Below are 25193 nucleotides of genomic sequence, written 5' to 3'. Positions count from 1 at the left end.
ACATTAAAAAATAAATAAAATAAAGGTATTGTGTCCATCTACAAGTATCTATCTATCTATTTATCTATCTATCGATCAAGAGACTGACTTTATTTGTTGAGTACTGGGGGATTAAACTAAAGGGGACTTTTACCACGGAGCTGCATTCCTAGTGCCACTTATTTTTGAGACTGTGTTTTGCCAAGTTGCTGAGGCTGGCCTAAAACTTGTGATTCTCCTGTCTTAGCCACCATTTTGCTGGGATTACAGACATTCACCACCAGCTGGGTACATTAAGCCTTTATAACTGTTCTAGATTATAGCCCAGGTTCCTCTCCTGCCTGCTTAATGCTACCATGGGGAGCTTGAGGAGGAGGAAAGACTTGGGTTGATCTCAGTCTTAACACTAAATATCTGCTTTGTTTCCCACCACTTAATACCAGCCCTGCTTACTTACTGCTGTGTGGACCAAATGGGATCCAACAAAGTCCTACATGACCTGGTGCCGCAGCCCGGCTGGCTGGGCAAAATAACCGGGGGGTGACGAATAACTTGTGTACTTGATACAGCAGGAGTGGGAGCCGTTTATTGCAGGACAGGAGCAGTATTTATACATTCCACACAGCTTATCTAATTAGCATAAACTAGATACATCAGTCAACCAATCAGGAATCTCTACACTTAATGGCTCTCTTTTGTTACTTCTCAAACCACTCCCTCTGGCATTTTGCCAGGCACCATCCAGACTTGTTTACGAACTCTAACATTCCCCTGGCAAAATGCCAGGTGTTATTTTGACTTGTTTACAGACTCTAACAACCTGGGTCCAGCCTGTATGAGCCTACATGCTGTTTCTTCATTGGGATTCTCCTACATCACCAATCTGGTCACCTTCTGGTGAGTTACTCTATTTTAATTTTCTGCAAGGCATTTATGACATGATTTGAGCAGGGACAAAGTCAGACATATTCAGGATTGTAACCCTAGTGCCTTGATCTGTGTCTGACACACTGCATGCTCAATGTATTTAATGAATAGTTGGAGAATAAAAACACTCTGGAAAACATAAAGCACTAGAAGAATATCAAATGCTTTTATCCACATAAAAGCTTCCTTGCTATTACCTATTGATTTCTCTTGGAAATAAGAGCAATATTCTACTGATTATTCCTCAGCCTATATTATGTAAGTGAAAACCTGCTGACTTCATTAAGCAAGAAAGACTGGAATGCAGATTGCTTTTTATTATGTTTCAAGGTCGTAATTCATTTGTTGTCTGTATCTCCTGCCTTTAGGTATCACCGTGAGACTCTTCATTCACATTAGGTCCATTTTATTCATTTCCATGGAGAAAGGGAAGAACGTAAAGGAGAAAAAAGATACTGCTAAAGTCACATTATGGGACAGCTGATGCTGCTCTGCTCAGACACTTTGCCAAGAATGGCCAGATGGCTGAAGGCTGGCCTGGCAGAGCAGCCTGAGGCTCAGGAAGGGCTGCAGGTCAACAGCCAGATCACACTGCATGAAACCACTAGCTGAGAACTGGTCCGAGGTTCCTTCTGCCATGAACCTCAAATGTAATAATGGCTTATTGGTTTAGTTGTGATTTTCAGTTAAGCATGACAGAAATTGGTTTTAAGTTCAATACTGGAGGTTCCAAAGGTTAGTTCACATAATCCAATGACATATTAGACCACAGCTGTTTTCTTTAATCTATTTAGTTCTCTTACCAGAAAGGTTTAACAAACTCTCCTACTGTCATCAGATTAGGGCTAAATACATCCCTCTGATCATAGGTAGTGATACCTTTTTATGAATATGCTATGAACAACAACTGCAAAAAAGCCACAAAGAAAAAAGTGCACAAAGCGACAGCATATTTATTTGCCTAGTTTGCAGAATAAACAGAGCAATGGCCCCATCTGCTGATACTGTCTAAAATGGCAGGAAATGAGGATGACGTTAGAGCAATATTAAGACTCCTGCCTTGACTTCATTTCAATGCCAAAGTGATTCACAGCATTGCTGAGAAAAGTCTATTTGGAGAACTATTTTGATATTGTTCTTAGGCACAAAGTGATGAGAGGTTTCTAATATTTCCTATGATTCCATGCTTATTTTTAAATGAGTTGTACTGCTCCAGAAGCAACGAGAGGTGCAATGGTTTTATATCGGATCAAGTGTTGTGAACCCTCTTCCAAGTCAATCACATAGTCTCTGAAAAAGGAGGGAAAAAATTTTAGCTGCAGAGATTAAGCTGGTTCTCCATTGCGAGGAGTATTTCCACTGAGAAAGACACATATCACTCACCTCTGCTCATCTGTTTCTGGTTCTACCAGTATGTTTTCTTGTCGTTCTTTCACTCTCAGAAACACATATGAATCTAGATCTGGTTTTGGAACTGCCGGAAAAACAATAATGCAATCAGAAAATGTGTAGCTAACAAGGTTGATTTGGGAAAAGTCACTGGGGTTAATGGTACTGAACACCCAGGGATCCCTGATGAAAAGCACTGTCGGAGGGTGACACAAGGAGAGATCTGGCTCCTTATAGCCAACACTCATTCAGTAACTAAGTATCTACAATGTGTATGGAATTATTCTAGGTAGTGGCTCCCCTAATCCAAAAAGGATGTATTCCAAGGCCCTCAATGGGTGCCTGCAACTGTGAACAGTACCAAATTATATATTTCTTACTATACATATCTATAATATGTATAGAAATAAAGTATAATAAAGTTTAATTTATAAATTGGACACAGTAAGAGATTAACAATAATACAAGAACAATTATATTGTAATGAAAGTTATGTGAATGTGGTCTCTCTCCTTTAAAATATATATATTTTTTCTCTTTGGGGGGGTACTAGGGATTAAACCCTGGTTTTATCACTGAGCTATATCCCCTGCCCATTTAGTTTATTTTGAGACAGGGTCTTGCTAAGTTGCCTACATTGGCCTCAAACTCACAATCCTTCTGCCTCAGTCTCACAAGTGACTAGGATTACAGGGAAGTCTCACCATACCCAGCTTCAAAATTTTATTCTACTGTATCTACCTTTATTGTTGTAAGGTTGTGAGATGATATAATGCCTAGGTGATAACATAAAGTGAGGGGAATGACTTAGGCATTGTGAGGCAGTGTTAGGTTGCTAGGTAAGGATTATTTGAACACAAGAGGTGTGTGACAGTTGATTTGATAAGTGAGATTTCATCATGCTAGTCAAAAAGGCACACAATTTAAAACTTAGGACTTATTTATTTCTAGATTTTTCCATTATTATTAATGGATTGTGGGATGTAACAAAAGCTAAGGAAGGAATATACAGGAAGTTTTAGGAGGGAGTGTTTAAAGGAGAGATTAAAAAGCTTGGGTCATATGGTGACAGTCTTGAATGTTAGACTAAGGAAGTTAGGTCTTCTAAGTGGTCTTTCATTGATCAGTTACAGGTTAAGAAACTGCTGCCCTCCTGCTATCACTAGCCAACATTTCCAATAAGTGTCCTAGCTGGGCTGATCCACTTTAGTTACTCATCTCCTAGAGTTCCATTTGTACCTAGAAGACTCAATCAACTGCAGGGTCCAGAGAAGCTAAGGATACTTTCCCACTCTAAGAGTCCTGCTTAGGTTTTGTACTACCCTTGGCTCCCTTATCTACAGGAAAACTAGCTCCAAAGTTCTAAGGAGGGTCCCTTGGGCTGCTTAAGAACTCTGGGCCTATTAAAGAAACTCCAACTTCATCAGAGTAAATTTGGCTCCACTGGGGAGTTTCTGATTTTAGAAACACAGCTTGGGTTTCAAAAAGTCTACCCTTACCCTGTACTTGGGGCCCAGATGTTCCAGAGGCTTTAGGAAGACTAATTAAGGAAGACCCTGATTTTATCAGGGGAGGCTAGTTCTGCCATGCAGCTTCGATTCCAAGAGTCTGGTTTTTGTCCTTGAAAGTGATCCAACATAAGCAATGTGTATCTTAGGAAGCGTTCACCAGTGTGAAGTAGAAGTGCTGGGGACAATGGCTAGATTCAGTTCCAGGAATTCATATGCATGCCCATCAGCAGTTTCTCAGCTGATGTGATCAACTGGATAAGATAGCACCAGGAAATGATTGGGGATATTGCCTTGGTCCACTCCTGTTCCTGCAAGGTGTAGATAACCGTGACTGACCAAGGAGGGAACTGGAAATGCATGGGGCTTTTTGTTTCCCTTGGGCAGGCTTGCAAAATGACCAATCCAGAATTCAACAAATCTGGTATGGATTTGGCTTGTTCCTGGTGTTATGGACTAAATTGTGTTCTCCCATATTTGTACTTCAGAATAAGATATGTCTGGAAATAAGGCTTTTAAGGAAGTAATTAAATTTAAACAAGGCCATTAGGGTAGGTCCTAATCCAGTCTAAGTGGCATCTTTACATAAAGAGATTAGGACACAGAAAATGATATTAGTGACCCTAATTTTTTCAGTGCTGAGGACTGAATTCAGGGCCTTCACTCCACTGAGCTACACCCCAGACCCATATTAACAACTTTACAAATGAGGCCTGAGGGAGGACTGGACTGGCAGTGTAGCTCAGAGTATAGACCTTGCCTAGCATGTGTGAGTGCTTTTTTTTTTTTTTTTTTTAAAAAAAAAAAAAAAAAAAAAAGGAGATTATTTTATTTGCCCCTTCCCTTCTAACATGTGAGGAAACATAGAAAGCACCACCATGAGGGATAGGTTCTCACCAGACACTGATTCTGCTGGTGCTTTGATTTTGGACTTCCCAGCCTCCAGAACTATGTGGCTCGGACTAAGATCCTATTCTACTGCCACAGAGATTCCTGTGCAGGATCCAGGCCAGGTCAGGGAAGAGATGGATTTCCAAGGCCTAGCCACACTTGTGGCCATAGTACACCAAGCTTAGCTTGTGAACAAGGTGGATTCCAATCTCCGGGAGAACTTTTTTATTGGATCTGGAAATTTTGCTTGACAAGATCCTGCTCAGATACAGCAGATTAGGAAAGACTAAGGAATTTAGATTTCACCTGTAAGCCAGAGGTGCCTAACTGCTTCATCCAAGGTTAAGTGTGCCTAACTCTCCTTCCTCAGCTCAGCAGACTTCAGGGGGCAGTGTGAGGGCTTGGGCCAGAGATTTGGCCAAGCCACCTTTCCCCTGGCTGTTTTCCTTTTCCTGTTTTTTTTTTTTTTTTGGTTTTGTTTTTTAAACCAGAACCCTTCTTTTCTTTACTGCTTATCTACATACTTATTTTTTCAAATTTGTGAGAGTGAAGTTGAAGATTCTACTCTCAGGCACCTGGAGGTTATTTAGGATGTATACTATGGCACCTTGACCTTGGTGAAAGACAAGGTTTTGCTTACCTGCCCTTAAGAGGTCCACCTTCTGTAGGTTGGGAGGCATGTGCTTTAAGGCAACATTTTTAAGATAGGCCTCTGTGTGAGCCATGTACCTGAAATACACAAATTCAAATTGCTGTGGCACACATGACTGGTAGGAGTCACCCTGGTTGTCAGACAGATAGCAATGGATGAGGCTCTGGCTCTGGCTCTGTGGGGATAACCACCAAAACTTGTGCCTACAAGCTGAAGACAAAGGCAGTTTCATGCTTCCTGCTCACTCACTCTTTGGCAAAGGCAAACTCCTCTGGAGAAAGGCTGGAAGACTCTCCCTCAGGTCGCATTTTCTCCTTCTCAAGGATGTGAGGAAAAAACTTCTCTATCTGTGAGGATAAACAAAAACCATGAAAACATCTGTTAGGATTCAAATGTCAAATATATCTGCTTGCTGAAAGAAGTTGGAGATAGAATCTGATAAGGGGCTGAGGATGTAGCTCAGTGGTAGAGAGCTTGCCTGGCATGTACCAGGTCCTAGTTCAAACCCCAACACTCATAAACAAAAGGAAAAACTTTACAAAATGGCAAGTTTTCATGGTTAAAACTCCTTTTTGTTGTTGTTGTTTGTTTTATTATTCATTCTAGTCAGTGTACATCATTGTGGTTTTAATTTACATTCTTTAATGGCTAATGATGCTGAGCACCTTTTCACATAATCATTTGCCACTTAAATGTTTTGCTTGATGAAATATATGCTCAAATAATTTGCCATTTTTTCACTGCATGGTTGCTTCCTTGATATTTTAGAGTTCTTTGTATGTTCTGGATACATTGTCACTTCTATGATTTGCAAATATTTTCTTCCAGTCTATAGCTTATTTTTTCTTTATCTTATTGGTTTCTTTTGCAGAATAAATGTTTTAAATTTGGATGAAATCTAAATTATCTTTTTTTTTTTTGAGATGTTCCTTTGGTGTCATATCTAAAAATTCTTTGCCAACCCCAAGGTAATATAGATTTTCCACCATGCTTTCTTCTTAAAGATTTCTACTTTTAGCAGGGCATGGTGGCACAAGCCTGTAATCTCAGTGGCTCAGGAGGCTAAGGCAGTAAGTTCACAAGTTCAAAGCCAGCCTCAGCAATGGTGAGGTGCTAGCAACTCAGTGAGACCCTGTCTCTAAATAAAATACAAAACAGGGCTAGGGATGTGGCTCAGTGGTTTCGTGCTCTTGAGTTCAATTCCCAGTAACCCCCCCCAAAATTTATACTTTTACACATATATATATATATATTTAATTTCAAGACAACTTTTACATAAGGTATGAAAGCTGACTTTTTGCATGTGGACATCCAATTATTCCAACACCATTTGTTTAGAAATGTAAATTACTGAATTTCTTTTACACCTTTATCAAAAAATCAATTGATTATTCATATACTTATTGGCTCTACTCCATCCACTGATCTGTTGTTCCATAGGTTCACCAATACAGACTGTCACAATTACTGTGGCTTTATCATATGTCTTAAAACCAAGTACTACGCTTCCTTTATTTTTTCATGGTTTTGGCTATTGGTTTGGGGATAACTGATATATTTTCTAATAAGACTTATGCTCTGGATTTTAAGAAGGGAGGTTTCCAAAAATTTGAGGAAAGATAAAGGCTCTAAAAAAGAAGACAGTTAAAGAGAAATGGGAGGCTTTCATAAAAGAAAACCTGAAAATACAATTGTAAATGATGTCAAAGAAGAAAAGGTATGACTTAACATTTTAATATAACTGCACAGAGTGTTCTATGAGCTGAAATACAAATACTGTAAAGATGTATACAGAATACACAAGTAGACATAACAACATTTAATTATAAGACTAAAACCAGAAATGAAGTAAGGCTTGAAAAAAAAAATGCTAAGAAAAACAAACAAACATCTTACAACCAAACAAACCAAAAAGCTAAAAGCTACAAAATGGTGTATATCCAAGAACTGGAAAAGGACTGGCCTGTGGTTTGTGCTGTTATTTTTGTCAAAGGAAATGTTCTTTGGAAGTAGGAAATTGACAGTGGTAAGCAGGAAATAAAGGCCAAGAGAAAGTAGCACTTAACTGTTTTTAAAGGATAGTAAAAGTCTTTTGGCTTAGACCAATTATGTTCTGGGATAAATTAACAAATTAACATATGTATGGAGTTTATGCTTATAAAACCTTTTCTGTCATATGTAAATTTCTACCACATCACTTAATGTACTAAAATATGTGTAGTTTCATGATCTTAGAAGAATCACTAAAATCAAAAGGCGCTGTGAAAGATTGGAGATAGGAAAATTTCCTGATTTTTCAAAAATGGAAAGGTGCTGCATCTTCACATATGAACTAGTGGCCTTCTCATTGATAAATGGCACTATATTAAGATGGATAATTTTAGAGAGACTTATTTGTCTTTGTCACAGTGGAGATTGAACCTAGGGCCTCACACATGCTTACCACTGAGGTACATCACTAGCCTGAGAATGGATGATTTTAAAAGGCTTATGAAATCAAAAAGATGTAGTTAACATGAAGATGATTTACCTGACTAAAATAGGGAGAAAAAGGGGTAAGTGGACTAGTTGGGAGTGGGAGGCACATCTGCCTCCCTGTCCATCTACCTCCCTATCTATGCATTCCTGCCTATCTATCTATCTATATAGTACTAGGGATTGAACCCAGGAGATTTCTATCACTAAGCTAACATCCCCATTCCTTTCTATTTTTTGAGACAGGATCTACATTACTGAGATTGGCCTCAAATTTGATCCTCTTGCCTCAGCTCTCAAGATGCTGGGGTACAGGTGTGAGCCACCATGCCTGGTAACATATATACTTTTAAAATTATCTACTAATGTCTTTGTGATACCCTTATACACAAATTACGAACCTGGGGTTGGAGTGATAGTATAAATTGGGAGGTTCACAAATGGTTGAATACAGAATATTGATTCCAGGCTGGGAATATAGCTCAGTTAGTAGAGTGCTTGCCTCACATGCACAAGGCCCCAGCGGGGTTCAATCCCCAGTACCACACACGCACACAAAAAAGAAAAAAAAAATTGGTTCAATGGATAGATGTCAATATATGTATGGAGTTTACAAAACAGAGAGTTTTGTAAAATCTCTGGTGAAATACTCTTACATTGGCTCAGTCTTATTAATGAATGATATTTTTTATGAATATACATAAAAATTGCTGATGACATAAAGTGTTAAGAGATGGCTAATATATTAGGTGATAAGGTCAGAATCCAGAGACTAGGGAAACTGCCTGTATGATTAAGGTAAATTTTAAGAAGAATAAGTATCAAAATCTTACATTTGAGAGTCAAAACCCAAGCCATATAAAGACAGGATGGTGACTAAGGGGTGATTATAACTTAAACATTTTTGAAGGGGTTAAATAAGTGTGGAATGAGCTTTGCATGATGTCTCTGTCAAATGTGCTAATGTGACAATGGGTGGTGGTACTACAATAAGTTCAATGTCCAGAGTAACAGAAGTGATCATCCTATTTAACAAAAGTGGCCAAATTTCAACTGGGATATTTTATTTAGTTCCATGTAGTATAATTTGAGAAATATGAACCTTTTTAGAGAAGAGACCAGGAGAGTAAATGGATTCAAATGGTTGAACTGGTTAACCAAGATAAGACTTGGATGAGATTTGTGGGCTGTCTTCAGATATCTGAAACACTCACATGTATTGTGAGTATGTAGAAAAGAGAATGTATTGATTTCTAATAACTAGACAAATGGAAACAAGAAGAAATCTCAAGAAAGTAAGAATTTCCAAGGGCTAAAAAATACATCATACAAAATAATATTCATAATTTCATTTTTATAAGTTAGATGACTATAGAGCTATAGTAGAATGCCAAGCTTTCATGGTCCATTTGATAGATGTAAAAAAATTTTAAAACTAGTTTTCTCTAGGCAGTATTTCCTATTCAAACAATGAGAACCACTCTATCATTATTACTCCCTCATTGTAACTCCATGGGGCATCATCCACATATCAATAAACAGACTAGAAAATATATATACTGTCCCTGGGTTGTACATCCAATGTTTCAGCTATATTTCCCAGAACAATCTCTTGCCTTCCTTATTCTTTGGCTACTTTGATGTTGGGCTCTTAATAGCATCTTCAGGCTCTGGACACTCTCAGGCCCTGTCCTAATTCTCCCTGGGGCCTTTATTATAAACTTTATTGCCTTAATGCCTACAGGTATCTCTATGTCAAACCTTCATGAGTCGACACCGCAAGTAGCTGCTGAGGACATAGCGGATCCTCTCCATCTCCATTCGATGGATACTGACCTTCAGATCCCCCTTTTTGGCTCTCTTGAGATTTTCTTCCTGTTAAAGGAAGAACTAAAGTTTATTTAAAACATAATGTTCAAAGACTAAGAACCATCAACACCGGCAAAGTTGAGGACCCAAAGACAAAGGAAAACAAAAAACTCTTATACATGAGTTCTTATTTTCAAGTTTTTTGAGGGGTGATAGAAATTGAACTCAAGGCCTCATGCATAATCTTTTAATTATACAAATAATATATGACTACAGTCTTGATATATATAGTTTAATCAATACTTAATTACTTTTAGAAAGTAACCATTTGAATAGAATCTGAATATGGCCAGCCACAAAGGCTCTGAACTCCAATATAATCACAAAGGAAATTTTACAGCACATAGAAGGAATGCCTAAAAGCTTTATAAAGCAGTATAAATATCAGTTGAGAAACTGTAGAATAATCACATTTTAAAACTACTCTGAAGTTGATAATACTTAAACCCAGATCACCTAAGCCAAGCAGCATAAACTCAAAATGGTTGTAGAGGTCAGGCAGGTAAGGGAAATGAGCAAGGAGGGTAGTCAGGGATTGTGGAAAATAGAAGAGCCTGATGGAAGTGGGTAACAGCCCGCTCTGGTCAACTCTTCTCATGTGGAAATGTGGGATCAGCAATGACAGGTCTTTAGACCTTTCATAGGATGCTGACAGGAACTTTCATGTTTTGTAAATATAAGTAACCAACTCTAATATAGCCAACAGAACAGGTTTTTTTTTTTTTTTTAAATCAGACTACAATCTCTCACTACGTTTTAATTTTCTCATCCTTTGTAACCCAGAGACAAGCAATTCTTACCATGTGATCTAGTTGTTCTATGACACATTCTACAATTTCAGACTTGCTTTCTAGCAGTTCAGGGGCAAACTTTTCATTCATCCAAGCCTAAAAAACAATGTAGAGAAATGTGAGGGTCATTTACAATGGAGAAAAATAATCCAGTGGGTCAGATCATAGATCATGAAAATCACAGATGTCACAAACAAAGAAAGCTATTTGCATATTAGTTGGAAATATTAGAAATGCTCTGAAGACAAAGTATGTTAAAGGATGGCTCTTTTATGTTTTCTTTTAGTGGGAAGGCTGTGCTTACAACCTTTTATTAAAATAACAAAAAAATCAGTTCACTTCAGTTGTCAGTATAAGTTTTGATGAGAGTAACGCCACCTGGTGTTCCAGCAGTACTGTCATCAAGTAACATTAACACATTTCTACTTCTTTACCAGCTACTTCTCCCACCAGGGGGCACTGACTGTCACCTATTTTAAGAGACAAGTAACCTTATGTGAATCTACACCTCTTCATTCCTAAAGCTCTGTGCACTTTACAAATACTTTTCACTCATCATTATAATATCTGAGAGGAAGTGGATATAATACTAATAGCTCCAAAGTAGAAAGGATCACAATAGAAATGGATAACTCATTTATTAAGGTTTTAAAGCATGAGGATAAGTGTGTTTAATTTATGACTCAGAACCAGCTGCTTGGTACATTTTGCAGATTACCAAGGCTTGGAGAACTGAAATATACATAAGTGACCAAGGAAAGCTATACTTATCTTTCAATTACAGGAAATTGAGTTTTAGCATAGCTCAGAATTACATGTCAACCAGACTCAACCTATTTTTTCTGATGTCCTTGAGTCTCTGCTTCCCCAATTACCATCATTACAACACATTATTAAATGCTGGGTATTGCTACAGTAATAAATTTTTTTCAAGTGCTTGAGCTTCTGTAAGTTTTGTAGCTATATAATTTTGTGTGTGTGTGTGTGTGTGTGTGTGTACACGCACATGCGCTGAGGATTGAACACAGGACCTTGTGCATGTGAAGCAAATATATTAACACTGCACTACTGGTACCCCCTCAGAAAAGAAATATTTAACACAAAGAAAAATGATATCAACATTTGTGTGTATATAACTTTATTAAAGAATAGTGTCATTATTTTAAAAGTCATTGTGTGTGATGATTATTTCCTTAAAGATAATCATTAGCTGACATTTAGCACTTAATCTTTTTTATAGTTTCACTACATTTGTTTGCATCAATACATGTTCTTCCCAGCCTTTTAATAAAAGCACATTGGAAGAAAGTGATAATCCTTGTATAGCACTCTGGGGTAAAATAAAGTGAATTTGGGGAGATCTTTCAGTTATATTGTGAAATTATGATAATATCATCATTAGAGAAATTTTTCTATTAGTATAAAATTTTTAAATAAAATCTTTCCAAAGTTTATAGTGAAAAACTTGTGTTTGAATTCATGGTCTTTTAAAAAATAATCAGGTTCTATGTTTACAGTGGCTATATCTGGTTCCTACTCTGCCCCTGCTGCCAATTTTTTTTTTTCTTTTTTTTTTCTGGTGATGAGAATCAAAACCCAGGGCCTCGTACATGCTAGGCAAGTGCTCTACTACTGAGGTACACACACACAACCCTGAGCAGAATTTTTAACAGCCTGTTTATCATCATTATGGTTGAACTGTGTCCCCCTCCAAAAATCATATGTTGTCTGGAGTATAGCTCTATGGTAGAGGTCTGGCCTAGCATGCATGACACCCTGGGTTGGATCCCCAGAACTGCAAATCAAACAAAATCATCAGAAATGAAAATCCATATGTTGAATTTCTAACTCCTAATACCTTAGAATATGACTGTGTTTGGAGACAGGGTCTTTTAAAAAAGTAATTAAATTAAAATGATGTCCTTAGGATGGGCTCTAATCCAGTTAGACTGGTATCCTTGTAAGAATAGAAAATTTGTGATATAAGACAAACTTTTGTAAAGCAACAAGGTAGACCACTTTAAAAAAAGTTTACCAGTGAATTTAAGTTCAAATATTTTTTGGTATTTATGTATGTTATGAATTTAGCAAATAGCAACAACAAGCCTGTTTCAATTTTTGTGCTTTTTTAATTTAAATGGATAAAATAAAAAAATATAAATATTTATGCAACAAACTTTTATGTATATATTGCATGATGTTTATAATGGAATAAACATATAGCTCTTCAAAAAAAAAAAAAAAGAACAGAAAATTTTATCACAGACACACACAAAAGGGAGACATGAGAGTAACCTACAAGACTATGTGAAGACATGAGAGTCATCTTCAAGCCTAGCAGAAAGGCCTCAGAAGAAACCAACCATCCTGGTATCTTAATCTTAGCATTCAGAGTTGAGAAGATAGAGTTCTGTTGGTTAAGCCATCCAACCTCTGTTATGTAGTCCTAGCAAACTCATAAAATCATTAAAAGGAGAAACACTGCACTGTAGGCAACACCTTTTAAACCACTGTTTACAGGCATTCATCAGTATGCCATATATGTTCCTAGAGCTATGTTCATCAGTGGCCCCATCAGATTGTTCTTTTAGACTGTGCTACACAGCACAAGTGCTTCTATTTGCTACAGTAGCAGCAGCAGTTCAGGTTGTGGATCACCTCCTTGGCAGCACTTGGGGCACTGCAAGAGAACATCAAGCAAAAAGATACAACTCATATGCACTGCCAAGTTGTAGCTGTGCTGTCAGATCCTGCTATCCTCAGGCTGCTTTCCAAGGAGTCCCTAAGGACACCAAAAAGAGCATGCAGCCTAGGGCTCTGGCTGTCCAAGGGTGGAAGGATCAATACTGTGAGGTACTTGTAGCATATTACTGTACAAATGGCATTACCCAAGATAACAAGCTTTGCCTTAAACAATAGTTTTGTGAGCATGTGAACTCTAAACAAATGGTTTCTTCTGCAACTGGTATTTTCCTCCTCCCTCCCTTTTTTTCCCAGTGCTGGAGGTAGAACCCTGGACATCATGCACACCAGACAAGTGCTCTACAACTAGGGTATACTCCAGCCCATGCAACTTGTATTTTATTGTTCTAAGTTATTTTCCTGAGAGTTATCCATACTATTGCAGAAGCTCTTTTTTTTTTTTTTAAGGTTTCCCAGATGATGAACTATTTATTTACTTATTTATTTATTGTGATCCTGGGGACTGAACTCAAGGCCTCACACATGCCAGGAAGTGCTAAACCACTGAGCTATACCCCCAGTCCTGCAGAAGGTCTTTTACTCTTTTTCATTATTGTTTACTTTTTTCCCAATGTGCAATTTTTTACCAGTTGTTTTGTTGATGAATATCTGGGCTATTTTCATTTTTAACCATTGTAAACAATACTATGAACATACTGTGCACATCTCCTAGTGTACATGTGGAAGCTTTTTCTAGGTACATACCTGGAAGAGTTATTGGGCCACAAGGAATTTGCATCTTCAACTTTACTAGACAATAACAAATTATTTTCCAAAGAGATTGTACCAGTTTGCACCTCCACTGAAGTACATAGGTTGCAAATTATTCTAAATTCCTGCCAGAGTTTACCAAAAAGAGCATGTAGCCTAGGGCTCTGGCTGTCCAAGGGTGGAAGGATCAACACTGTGAGGTACTTGTAGCATATTACTGTACAAATGGCATTACCAAAGATAACAAGCTTTGCCTTAAACAATAGTTTTGTGAGCATGTGAACTCTAACAAATGGTTGTACCTTTTTTCATTTCTGCCAATCTGACTGGTATGAAATGATCTCTGATTGTGATTTTAATTTTCATTTTTTTAAATATTTTTTTTAGTTGAGATGGACACAATATCTTTATTTTTATTTGTTTATTTTTATGTGGTGCTGACGATTGAACCCAAGGCCTCATGCGTACAAGGCAAGTGCTCTACCACTGAGCTACAAACCCAGCCCCATAATTTCCATTTTTCTGATTACTAAAAAGCTTGAACAATTTTTTTCATATGCTTATTGGCCATTCTGATTTCTTATTCTGAATGAAAACCCCTGAAATAATGTGCAAAATTCTGCATAGGCACATATCTATGTGCATATATATATTTTTATATTTTATAAATATACATATTATTTTTACTGGTCTCTCAAAATGTTCTGTGACATAAAAACAGACTAAGGGGCTAGGAATATAGTTCAGTTGTTAGAATGCTTGCCTTGCATGCACAAGGACCTGGGTTTAATCCCCAGCACCACAAAACAAAACAAACAAAACAAAACAAAAAACAGAAAACCCAGATTTTTAAGAATCCCTGCAAATGGCCAAGGATGTAGGTTAGTGGTAGAGCCCTGGCCTAACATGTGTAAAGTCCTGGATTTAATCCCCAGAGTCATACATACAGCTTGTCACTCATGATACGGCAGGAAAGAATGAAGAATACTAAATTTTTAAACATGAGAGAGTTCTGGAAAGACAGTTAAAGAGAGAGGGCAAGAGTAAGGCAGAAAGTGCAGTGAATACACAACACAGGTTGGGACCACTGGTGTAGCTCACTGGTTGAGTATGTGCTTAGCATGTATAAGGCCCAGAGTTCAATCCCTACCATGTTTTCGAGTCAGAGAGATCTGAGTTCTTGTCTTAGCTGTGGTCTTACTGTGTGACCTTGCTTAAAGTACTTCACATCTCTAAGCTTTAGTTTCCACATCTGTGAAATGGAGATAATAATACTTGCCACAAAGGGTAAGGAATACAGTTACTAAGAGCTACAATTCAGTGAGGGTTTTTTATGTATCAGACAATATGTAAACAGTTAATCATTACAATGACTCTATGAAGTAGTTACTATTATCATCTCTATGAGACAAGCTATATAACTTGCTTAAGGGCACATAATAGACTAACAGCATGAAGGGATTTAACTCCTAACTACCAGAACTCCTAAACTACCAGAGGCTCATGAGAAGATCTTTGTAAAGAACTTAATACAGTTACTAGCACACAGAAAATACTCAATAAATCATTAACATTTAATTAGAAAGAAATAACTCAAATTATTTTAAAGAGTTGAACTACAGAGTATGACTCAAGAAAATATATGGGAGGAAAAGAAAGAATATGACCATTTTTTTCCTTAAAGAAGGTATTTCAGCATTTTCTGGCTAACTCATTCTTCAGGGAAAGGAGAGGTATTTCAAGTGACTTAGGTGCAGAATTTAAAAGTCTAAAGTACACTTCTGCAGTCCCTGTAAATACTAAGTAGATCTTTGCTGTGTGAAATGTTCTATGAAACATACCCAAAGATGTCCCCTAATAACCTCCCTTGAATATCCCTTGATATTATGAGATTTCTAACAGAGGATGTCCTCTACTTTCTATTTTTGTGTAAGAATTCCATTTCCTCATATTTCTAATCAGTGACACTTGGACAGTTGATCTAATTTTAAAACCTAAAATTGGAACAAAGAGATTCTGTTTGAAATGCTTACCTGCTCCAGCCTTTCAATGAGCTCTGCAGGAGTTAGGACCACCTCTTCACTACCCCCATCAGAGTCTTGTTCTGTTAGATCCAGTTCCTCTGCCATCCTCTCTGAAACAAGAAATCTAGTAACACCAAAAAAAAAAAAAAATACATTAAAATAACACTAAAACAATAACACTAAAAGAACCAATGGAAAGGTGTTTTCCATTTGCAAGAATAGGCTACTAGGTATCTGAAGATGAGAAAAATTTATGGGATTTGTAGGAGCCCACTGGAGGTGGCTAGGGATCTCACACTGACTTTTTAATATCTTGCCTCTTTCTTCAAATCTTAGGTATCAGTTTCTCAAAGAGGTCTCCCTTAAAACTGCTTCCACTATGTATACCTTGAATTAAACACCTTTCACACTAAATGATAATTATTCTTTGGTCTTCCCTTTAGTGGTCCTTTGCCTCCGCGGTTGTATTCATTTTAGTTCAAGTAGGAATCCGCATCTGTCCAGTGCCTGGCACTTCCAAGCACTGGGTATACAATCACCTGTACAGCTTGTGCAATCAGCACAGTGCTTGACTCGCAGCCCGCACTTAAACATGTTGGAGAATCAATGCCTAAGCTTTAGTTTCCACATCTGTAAAATTTCCCAGAGGCACAAGGTGCAGCGACATGAGACTAGTCGGTGACCCCTTAAGAGAGAGGATGGTGAAGCGGAGATAACTCCCCCGGCGCCCCAAGGAAACTGAGAACATATTCCTTCCTCACTTTTCTCGGTGTCACCAGTACAGGCCATCCCCTCCCCCAACACATACACAGAGGTCCCACTCGCATACCCACTCGGGGACTCAGGAAGCAGACACTCCAGAGAAGCAGGAGGTCGGAACGCGAAGATCGTGGGGAAGCAGCTGGGGGTCTCCCAAGTAGCACCCGGAAACCTAAAGGCAGTAGAACGAATCGTTTGAGGCCTTCGCGGGACGTACCCAAGAAGCTTCCCAGCTCCCGCGCCACCTTCAGAAACTTTCCGCCCAGACAAAACGTCAGCACGCACGGGCGGCGCTAACCAATCATGGCGCGGAGAAAAGAGACAGGCATTCCATGTCCCCGCCCACAGGAGGGCGGGGCGAGGATTCGCTCAAACTCTAAGAGCCCTGACGGAGGCTGACTCTCTGGTCCGCAGTCCTGGAGGACAAACCCAAGGGTCGCCCAGAGGCGACGCAGTGCTTTGGGCTCCTTAGTCTTTGCCAGGGCTTTAGCTGTGATGAGTACTTGTTTTTCTAAAACTTTACCCTAATGGTTCTTGAACCCAGATTTTTAGGCTAGTGACGCAAGACGGCCAGCAACAGCTGGGAACCTTTGAGAAACGCAGGTTCTCAGGCTCCACAAACTTACTGAATCAGAAACTATGGGGCGTTTTTCCAGATCCTCCAGGTGATTCAGATCCAGGTGAGGTTTGAGAAGCATTGCTTTAGATAATGCTTTCATCTCAGCTGCGTGACTGATTTTGTTGACATGTAGGGGAAAAGAAGGATAGTACTGTATATTTTTTTCCTTCGTGTGATGTCAGTGTTTTTTGTCAGAATTGATGCTTTTCTCTCTGCTTTTATTTCCTGTGCATAGCTTCTGGCTTCCCTAGATGGCTCTCTTTCCCATCAATCTGAAGACTCTTTGGGAATTTTCCTATGTCATATTGATTAGCTAGAAAAAAAGGTTGACTGATTGACAAATTGATAGTGTCTGCCTGATTACAATCATATTATAAACATCACAATAGAATATGGCAGGTGAGAGAGTAGGCATATATACATGGTGCTGTGGAAGAAGGATTTCCAAGAGAAGGGGACTGTTTGCACTGTGTCTTACAGAATGTGTTTTGTGAATGACAGGTAGATGGCTTTTTAAAGGTTCGTTTGTTTCAGTGATTTTACAACACAGCAGTTTTCAGTTGTGGCAAATTGAATTTTCCAAAGATAGCTTCTCTGATATAGATCTCTCCCACAAGCCCTTCTTACAGTGTGACATTGATACGTCTCCATCAAGAGGTAGGGAGTCTATGTTCTTGTCTTTTTTTCTTTTTCTTGTGGTGCTGGGGATTGAACGCAGGCCCTCACATCTACTAGGCAAGTACTCCACTACTGAGCTATACCCCCAGCCCTGTTTTTGCCTTTTAACTATGGGAAAACCTTTGCAATTGCTTTGACCAGGATCCTTTGGCAGAAGTGATGTTGCGTGGTTTCTATGACTAAGTCATAAGAGGCCATGCAATTTCAACCCAGCTTTTTTTTCTTGAGTCACTGGGGAGCAAGTCTGGCTACTCTAGAGCTGCTTTGCTGGAGAGCCCCTGTGGAGAAGTGAGAGAGAGAGAGAGAGAGAGAGAGAGAGAGAGAGAGAGACAGAGAATCTATAGCCCAGACGCCCAGCAACCCCAGCAATTCCATTCTCCAGATGTTTGAGTTGACTGAGCCTTCAGATGATTCTACCTTTCAGACTTGAAAATATTCCAGCTAACATGGAGGGGTGCAGAGACAAGCTATCTCAGCCAAACTCTGCCCAGATTGCAAATTTGCAAGCAAAATAAATGTAGTTCCAAGGTCCTATATTTTTGAGTGGTTTGTTACAGAGCATTAGATGACTAGAACACTGGTCTTTGATCATAATTCCATTCTTCCATAAATATCATTAACACAAACATTTTCAATTCTTTTTATTAACATTCCTTAAGTGTTACAAATTTGAATTTAAGCACAGGTAACTTCTCTATACAAGTGCCAATTTCTCAGACCTCACTTCTCTGGAATCGGCTGCATTCTCCAATCTCCCACTGATTCTCGGGAGTCCATCTTCTGCTTCTTTATTTAACAGAAGTATGACTTAAACAAATCACTCCTCTGGGCTTCTGTTGCATCGTCTATCAAGTGAGAAAATATGTGTATGCCTGAAGGCAGAGGAAGACCAAAACATTGGGAGGACCCCTTTCACATCTAAGATCCTTGACTTCAGCTTAAATTCACCAGATAAAATAAGTTTGCAGAGAAGTCTGGCTACTCTATCTATTATGTAAATAAGCCTTTAAAGAAATGGAAAGAAAGAAAGAGAACATAGACAGCTACAGGGAAACTGCATAGACTTTGGTGAAACTCTTGGTCAAGTGGCACTATGAAGTTTAGGAGGGTGTGGGAAAAGACATATCTTTATGTTACATTATATATTAGGAGAAAAACCAGGAATATCTGGTTGATGGGTACTCAGTGTCAATTTTTTAGACATAAGCGCATAACCATAAAATAGATCTCCATAACGTACCTCAACATTGTAAAAGCTATAGATGCTAAACTGAAGGCCAACATCATTCTAAATGGTGAAAATTTAAAGCTTTTACTCTAAGAACTGGAACAAAGATTCCCTCTTTCACCACTTCTATTCAACATTATCCTTGAAATTCTAGCCAGAGCACTTGGACAGAAGAAAGAAATTAAAGGGATATTAATTGGAAAAGAAGAACTCAAACTATCAATATTTGCCTACAACATGATTGATTCTATATTTAGAAGAGCCCAAAATTCCACCAGAAAACTTTGAGAACTAATAAATGAATTCAGTAAAGTAGCAGAATATAAAATTAACACCCATAAATCAAATGCATTCCTATATATCAGTGATGAATCCACTGAATGAGAAATTAAGAAAACTACCCCATTCACAATAGCCTCAAAAAAATTAAATAAACTACTTGGGAATCAATCTAAGAAAAGAGGTGAAAGATCCCTACAATGAAAACTATAGAACACTAAAGAAAAAAATTGAAGAAGACTTTAGAAGATGGAAAGATCTCCCATGCTCTTGGATAGGCAGAATTAATATTGTCAAATGGCTATACTAACAAAAGCATTATACAGATTTAATTCCTATTAAAATCCCAATGACATTCTTCATAGAACTAGAAAACGCAATCATGAAATTCATTTGTAAGAATAAGAGACCTAGAATAACCAAAGCAATCCTTAGCAAGAAGAATGAAACAGGAAGCATCACAATACCAGAACTTAAATTATACTACAGAGTTTTAATAACAAAAACAGCATGGTAGTGGCATCAAAACAGACATGTAGACCAGTGGTACAGAATAGAGGACACAGAGACAAACCCACATAAATACAGTTATCTCATACTAGACAAAAGCACCAAAAACATACATTGGAGAAAAGATAGTCTCTTCAACAAATGGTGCTAAGAAAACTGGAAATTCACATGTAGCAAAATGAAATTAAACCCCTCTCACCCTGCACAAAAATCAACTCAAAGTGGATCAAAGACTTAGGTAGTAGAACTTAGGTACTAGAACAGAGAACTAATAAGAGAAAAAGTAGGCCCAAATCTCCACTTTCTCATCTTAGAAACTGACTTCCTTAACAAGACTTCTAAAGTCCAAGAAATAAAGTCAAGAATCAATAAATGGGATGGATTTAAACTAAAAAGCTTCTTCATAGAAAAAGAAACAATCAATAATGTGAAGAGAGAGCCTATAGAATGGGAGAAAATCTTTGCCACCTGTACCTCAGATAAAGCATTAATCTTTAGAATATATAAAGAACTCAAAAAACTTAACATAAAAAACCAAATAACTCAATAAATAAATGGGCTAAAGATCTGAACAGACACTTCACAGAAGAAAGAATACAATCTATCAACAAATATATGAAAAGATGTTCAACATCTCTAGCCATTACAGAAATGCAAATGAAAACTACACTGAGATTCCATCCCATTCCAGTCAGAATGGCAATTATCAAGGATACAAGCAACTATAAATATTGGTGAGGATGTGGGTAAAAGGTACACTCATACATTGCTACGGGACTGCAAATTGGTGTAACCACTATGGAAAGCAGTATGGAGATTCCTCAGAAAAATTGGAATGGAACCATTTGACACAGTTACCCCACTCCTCAGTTATACCCAAAGGACTTAAAATCAGCATATTGCAGTGATGCAACCATATCAATGTTTATAGCAGCTGAATTCACAATATCTAAACTATGGAACAAACCTAGGTACCCTTTGACAGATGCATGGATAAGGAAAATGTGGTATACATACACAATGGAATATTACTCAGCCTTAAAGAAGAATTAAATTACAGTATTTGCTGGTTAGTGGATGGAACTGGAGAATATCATGCTAAGTGAAACAAGCCAATCCCAAAGAAGCAAAAGCCAAATGTTTTCTCTGATATGTAGATACTAACTTGCAATGGGGGAGCACTATGGAAGAAGAGAGGTACTTTGGATTAGATGGAGGGGAGTGAAGGGAGAGAAGGTGGTATGGGGGTAGGAATGATAGTGGAATGAATCAGACATTATTAACCTATGTGCAAATATGATTACACAGCCAGTGTAATTCTACATTATGTATGAAGAAGAGAGAACCAGAAGAATGAGAAGATATACTGCATGTATGTATCGTGTGTCAAAATGCATTCTACTGTCATGTATAACTAATTAGAATAAATTTTTAAAAAGAATAAAAAAATGTATTGCCATTTATTAAAATGAACATGTATAAGAGAGAATGACATAGGTTATGAAAGCAGGAGGAGGAGGTCTGATGGCGATAAATGTAGCTGCAGGGCAGAATTTGTAGGCAAGCTCTGATGATTGAAAGAGGAAGATGAACACCCTAAGATGAAATCAGATGAGTATAATATGAAGTTACAAACGTGGCAGAAGAAGGAAAAAGCCTCTGTCTAAAGTTGATGTGGAAAAGGAGGATCTTATAAAGTTGAAGAAAGTAACAGGTCAATACAATTTCCAGATCCTTCTCAATGAAGACAGTAACAGAGTTAAGAGGGGGAAAAAGAAAGAGCGAGAGAAAGAGGGGTATGAACACAGATGCTAGGCAAGAACTTTTAAGGGACAAGTTCCTATGCTTGGGAGGGGGGCATGTTGCTACCCTAAAAAAGGGACTGCTAACATTCCTTTATTTTATTTTATTCTTTCAGGTACTAGCGATTGAACCCAGGGGCATTCTACCACTGAACTATAAATCCTACCACTGAACTATAAATCCTACCCCCAACTCTTATATATATATTTTTTTTTTAGTTTTTGAGACAAGGTCTCTTAAATTGTGCAGGCTGGTCTGGGAACTTGCAATTTCTCTACCTTAGCCTCCCGAGTAGCTGGGGTTATATGTGTGCTCAAATTTTTGTTTCAGGGAAGTCCCTCCAGAGAAAAACACATGACCAGTCCAAAAAAAAAAAAAAAAATCCTCTGAGTGATTCTGAGTCATTCTTCTAGGTGACTAGAGTAAAAAAATTGCTAATTGTAATCTCATTATAACTCATGGAACATGCATTAGTTTCCCTGATAAAATTCCATTGCCCATGTATTTGGGGAGATACTTCTTTGGTGATTATCCCTAGTATCCTCCTTACTTGTATAAGTAATAAACTCCTCTTCACTCTTATTACTGGTTGTTCTTGTTGGCTTTATATTCACCAAGGGGCAAAACATTGTGTTCAGTTATTTGGTATATTTATTTCGAAAGCAAAGAATTGCGATTTGGGTATACTGAATCAGGACATTTTTGAATAGCGTCCTGTAAGGGACGTGCAGAAGTTTTTAATGAGGGTTTTCCACAAAAATCTGGTTTTGGAGGCAGTTCATTTACTGGGCAGAAATTCTAAATTGAAAACCTCTTGTGATGGGTTATTTAACTAGGTTCAATTGTTTATCCAAGCCTATTGGAACAGTCTGTGGCTTAACCTTTAGCAGGTATGCATGCAATCCTTTCAGTCACCTGATTCCACTCTAGAAATTCTTAGACTTAATTACTTCATCTTCTTTCACAATGTCCATTATTGACATAGCAAATAGAACAGCCAAGATATTTGTGGGTAGCTATGGAAATATTAATTAATAGGAATGAAACTAACTTTTAAATCAAATTTATAAGGCAATATGTATATCTTGTACAATAATGTGAGGTTTTCTAGAGAAAGATGAGTTTCAAATACAAGGTCAGACCTTTGTTATTGTTTTCCCATCTTCACTGGCATTATCTAGTGGGTTAACAGCTGTTTCTTATTGTTGAATTCCATCACATTGTTGGTCTCACTACTGGAGCACTAACTTTTGGGAGTGTGTTAGTTGAAGTTTAATCTGCCAGTTTTTCTGAATGAATGAAGATTTGAACTAAAGATAGGAATGTAAGAGGGCAGAATACGTATTTAAGGATGACCCAAAAGTCCTCTTAGAATATTTCCTTTTAGCCTTATAAGGAAAACTTTTGTTTGGTAAATTTTTAAGTATTTTTCTGGTCAATGAGAAAACCCAATACCCATTTGTGTGGCCAAGATGCTGGAAAACTCAGGATGCCAAGGTCAAGTTTGGATCTCCCTTATAAATATGAAAGAATTTCTTTCTTCTTAAAATTTAGCCTCTCAGCAACAAAAACTGTCCTGCCATTTGCTTGTTGTAAGAATATACAATGACTATGAATTTTCCTTTTTTGAAAACTTTAAGCTGAGCAGGGTGGTGCAAACCTGTGGTCTCAGTTACTTGGGAGGCTGAGCCGGAGGATCAGGGGCTCATGAGTTGGAGCCAGCTTGATCAACATGAGAACCATCTCAAAAAAAAAAAAAAAAAAGGTCTATCTTTTGAAACACTGTGGCCAACATAGCATTTAACAGACTGAGTAAAATGATTTTCCTAATGATTTTCTGGATAAGACTCAAGCAAAGAGATTATTATAATGCACCAATAAATAAAAAGTGAATATGAAAAAAAAAGTTAAGCAAAAAGAAAAATGAACTTTCTATAAAGAATTTATTTCATGGGCATCTTTGATAAAAAGCTCATATTATTAAGTTCTAGGCAGGTCTTCATGTTTATTAGTCAATATAACTTACTCCAGAGAATTGTCCATAGGTCCAAATAAAAACAGGGCAAGCTCAGAATTTCTAAATGCTTGATGCTTAATGCATACACTGTCCTCACTGTGTGTGAGTGTGTGTGCGCATGCGTGAGTGTGTGTGTGTGTTGAATTGCATCATATTGTTGGTCTATATACACACATTCATAAGAAAAGGTTTGAATATAGACAAAGGAAATGCTTATTAATGTTTGGATCTAGAATGTCCTTCAGAAACTCATATGTTGAAGGTTTTGTCCTCAATGCAGCAATATTCTGAGGTGGGGCTCTTGGTAAATGATTGAATCATTAGGGTTCTAATTCAACAGATTAATCCACTGATGGATTCTTAGCTAAATATACTATCAGGAGGTGCTGGAAACTGCAGGAGATGGAATTTAGTTAAAGGGAGTGGATCCTCAGGAGCATGACCTTGGGATTATATCACGTCTGTAGCTGCTCCCTGGCCTCGCCTTCTACTGAGGCCATAAATTGAGCATCTCTGCTCCATCACCTTCTCTCTGCTATATTCTATCTCACCAAAGCCTCAAATGGATGGAGGCAAGTGAACGTTGGCTGAAACCTCTGAAACCATGAGCCAAAAATAAACCTTTCTTCCTTTTAGTTGATTTTATCAGGTATTTTGTCACAGTCATGAAAACCTAACACAATGCTAAAGAGTAGCCTTGCTCAAGAATTTCCCTCTGTAAAAATTCCATTATTTTTAATTACATCTTTCCTTTTTTCATGTGAATGTATCATAGATATGGGCACCATTGTGAGAACTTTGCCTAAGTATAGAAATGAGCCATTTCACTTTAGATTAAAGGTGGCTGAAAGAAATTTTTTCCTGTGGGTCAATACTTAGAACACAATTCAGATTCATCTGTGTATAGGTAATGGTTTTCTTGAACTGACAAAATACAGTAAGATTGATTTAAAAATGTTTGTTAAGTCCCAAACTTCCTAATTAGAGTTACAGAGATGAATTTGTATTATAATTGTTATGATTATTTAATTTTTACATGTTATACCTATAAATTATACATCTCTTGAGGTGACAATACTTGAAATCACAAGTAATAAGAGGCAGGGGTTAATGGAAGAAAATTGTGAAATTTTAAATTTATAATGTCTTGAAAACCAGTAGCACCATTCCTAAGTTTCTTCATTAAAACATGTTGTGGTGCACACCTGTAATCCCAGCAACTTGGAGGCTGAGGCAGGAGGATTGCAAGTTCAAAATCAGCTTTAGCAACTTAGCCCTAAGCAATGTAATGAGACCTTGTCTTAAATAAAAAATATAAAACTCTGGAAGTGTAACTCAATGG

At 37.7% G+C, this 25193-nt stretch overlaps 1 protein-coding gene across 5 annotated transcripts; it reads right to left on the bottom strand.

Moving 5' to 3' along the window:
- Window positions 1-1298: 1298 nt before the first annotated feature.
- Window positions 1299-16996, bottom strand: Gins4 (GINS complex subunit 4). 5 transcript variants are annotated; one of them, XM_015506249.2, is made up of 8 exons: window positions 16935-16996; window positions 15968-16082; window positions 10491-10577; window positions 9583-9696; window positions 5596-5693; window positions 5335-5423; window positions 2290-2380; window positions 1299-2196 (listed from the first exon to the last, which is right to left on the bottom strand). In XM_015506249.2, exons 2-8 carry the CDS (start codon window positions 16061-16063, stop codon window positions 2100-2102), a joined length of 672 nt encoding a protein of 223 aa, XP_015361735.1. In that variant the 5' UTR covers window positions 16064-16082; window positions 16935-16996; the 3' UTR covers window positions 1299-2099. The 5 variants fall into 5 exon arrangements, with proteins under 5 accessions (XP_015361735.1, XP_015361731.1, XP_015361732.1 ...); XM_015506245.2 differs by having other exon boundaries at window positions 16788-16990; XM_015506246.2 differs by having other exon boundaries at window positions 15968-16068; window positions 16788-16990.
- Between the last annotated feature and the right edge of the window lie 8197 nt (window positions 16997-25193).

Source organism: Marmota marmota, unplaced genomic scaffold, assembly GCF_001458135.2.
Source record: "Marmota marmota marmota unplaced genomic scaffold, marMar, whole genome shotgun sequence".
NCBI classification, from domain to species: Eukaryota; Metazoa; Chordata; class Mammalia; order Rodentia; family Sciuridae; genus Marmota; species Marmota marmota.
This window is presented reverse-complemented; position numbering and strand designations above follow the sequence as displayed.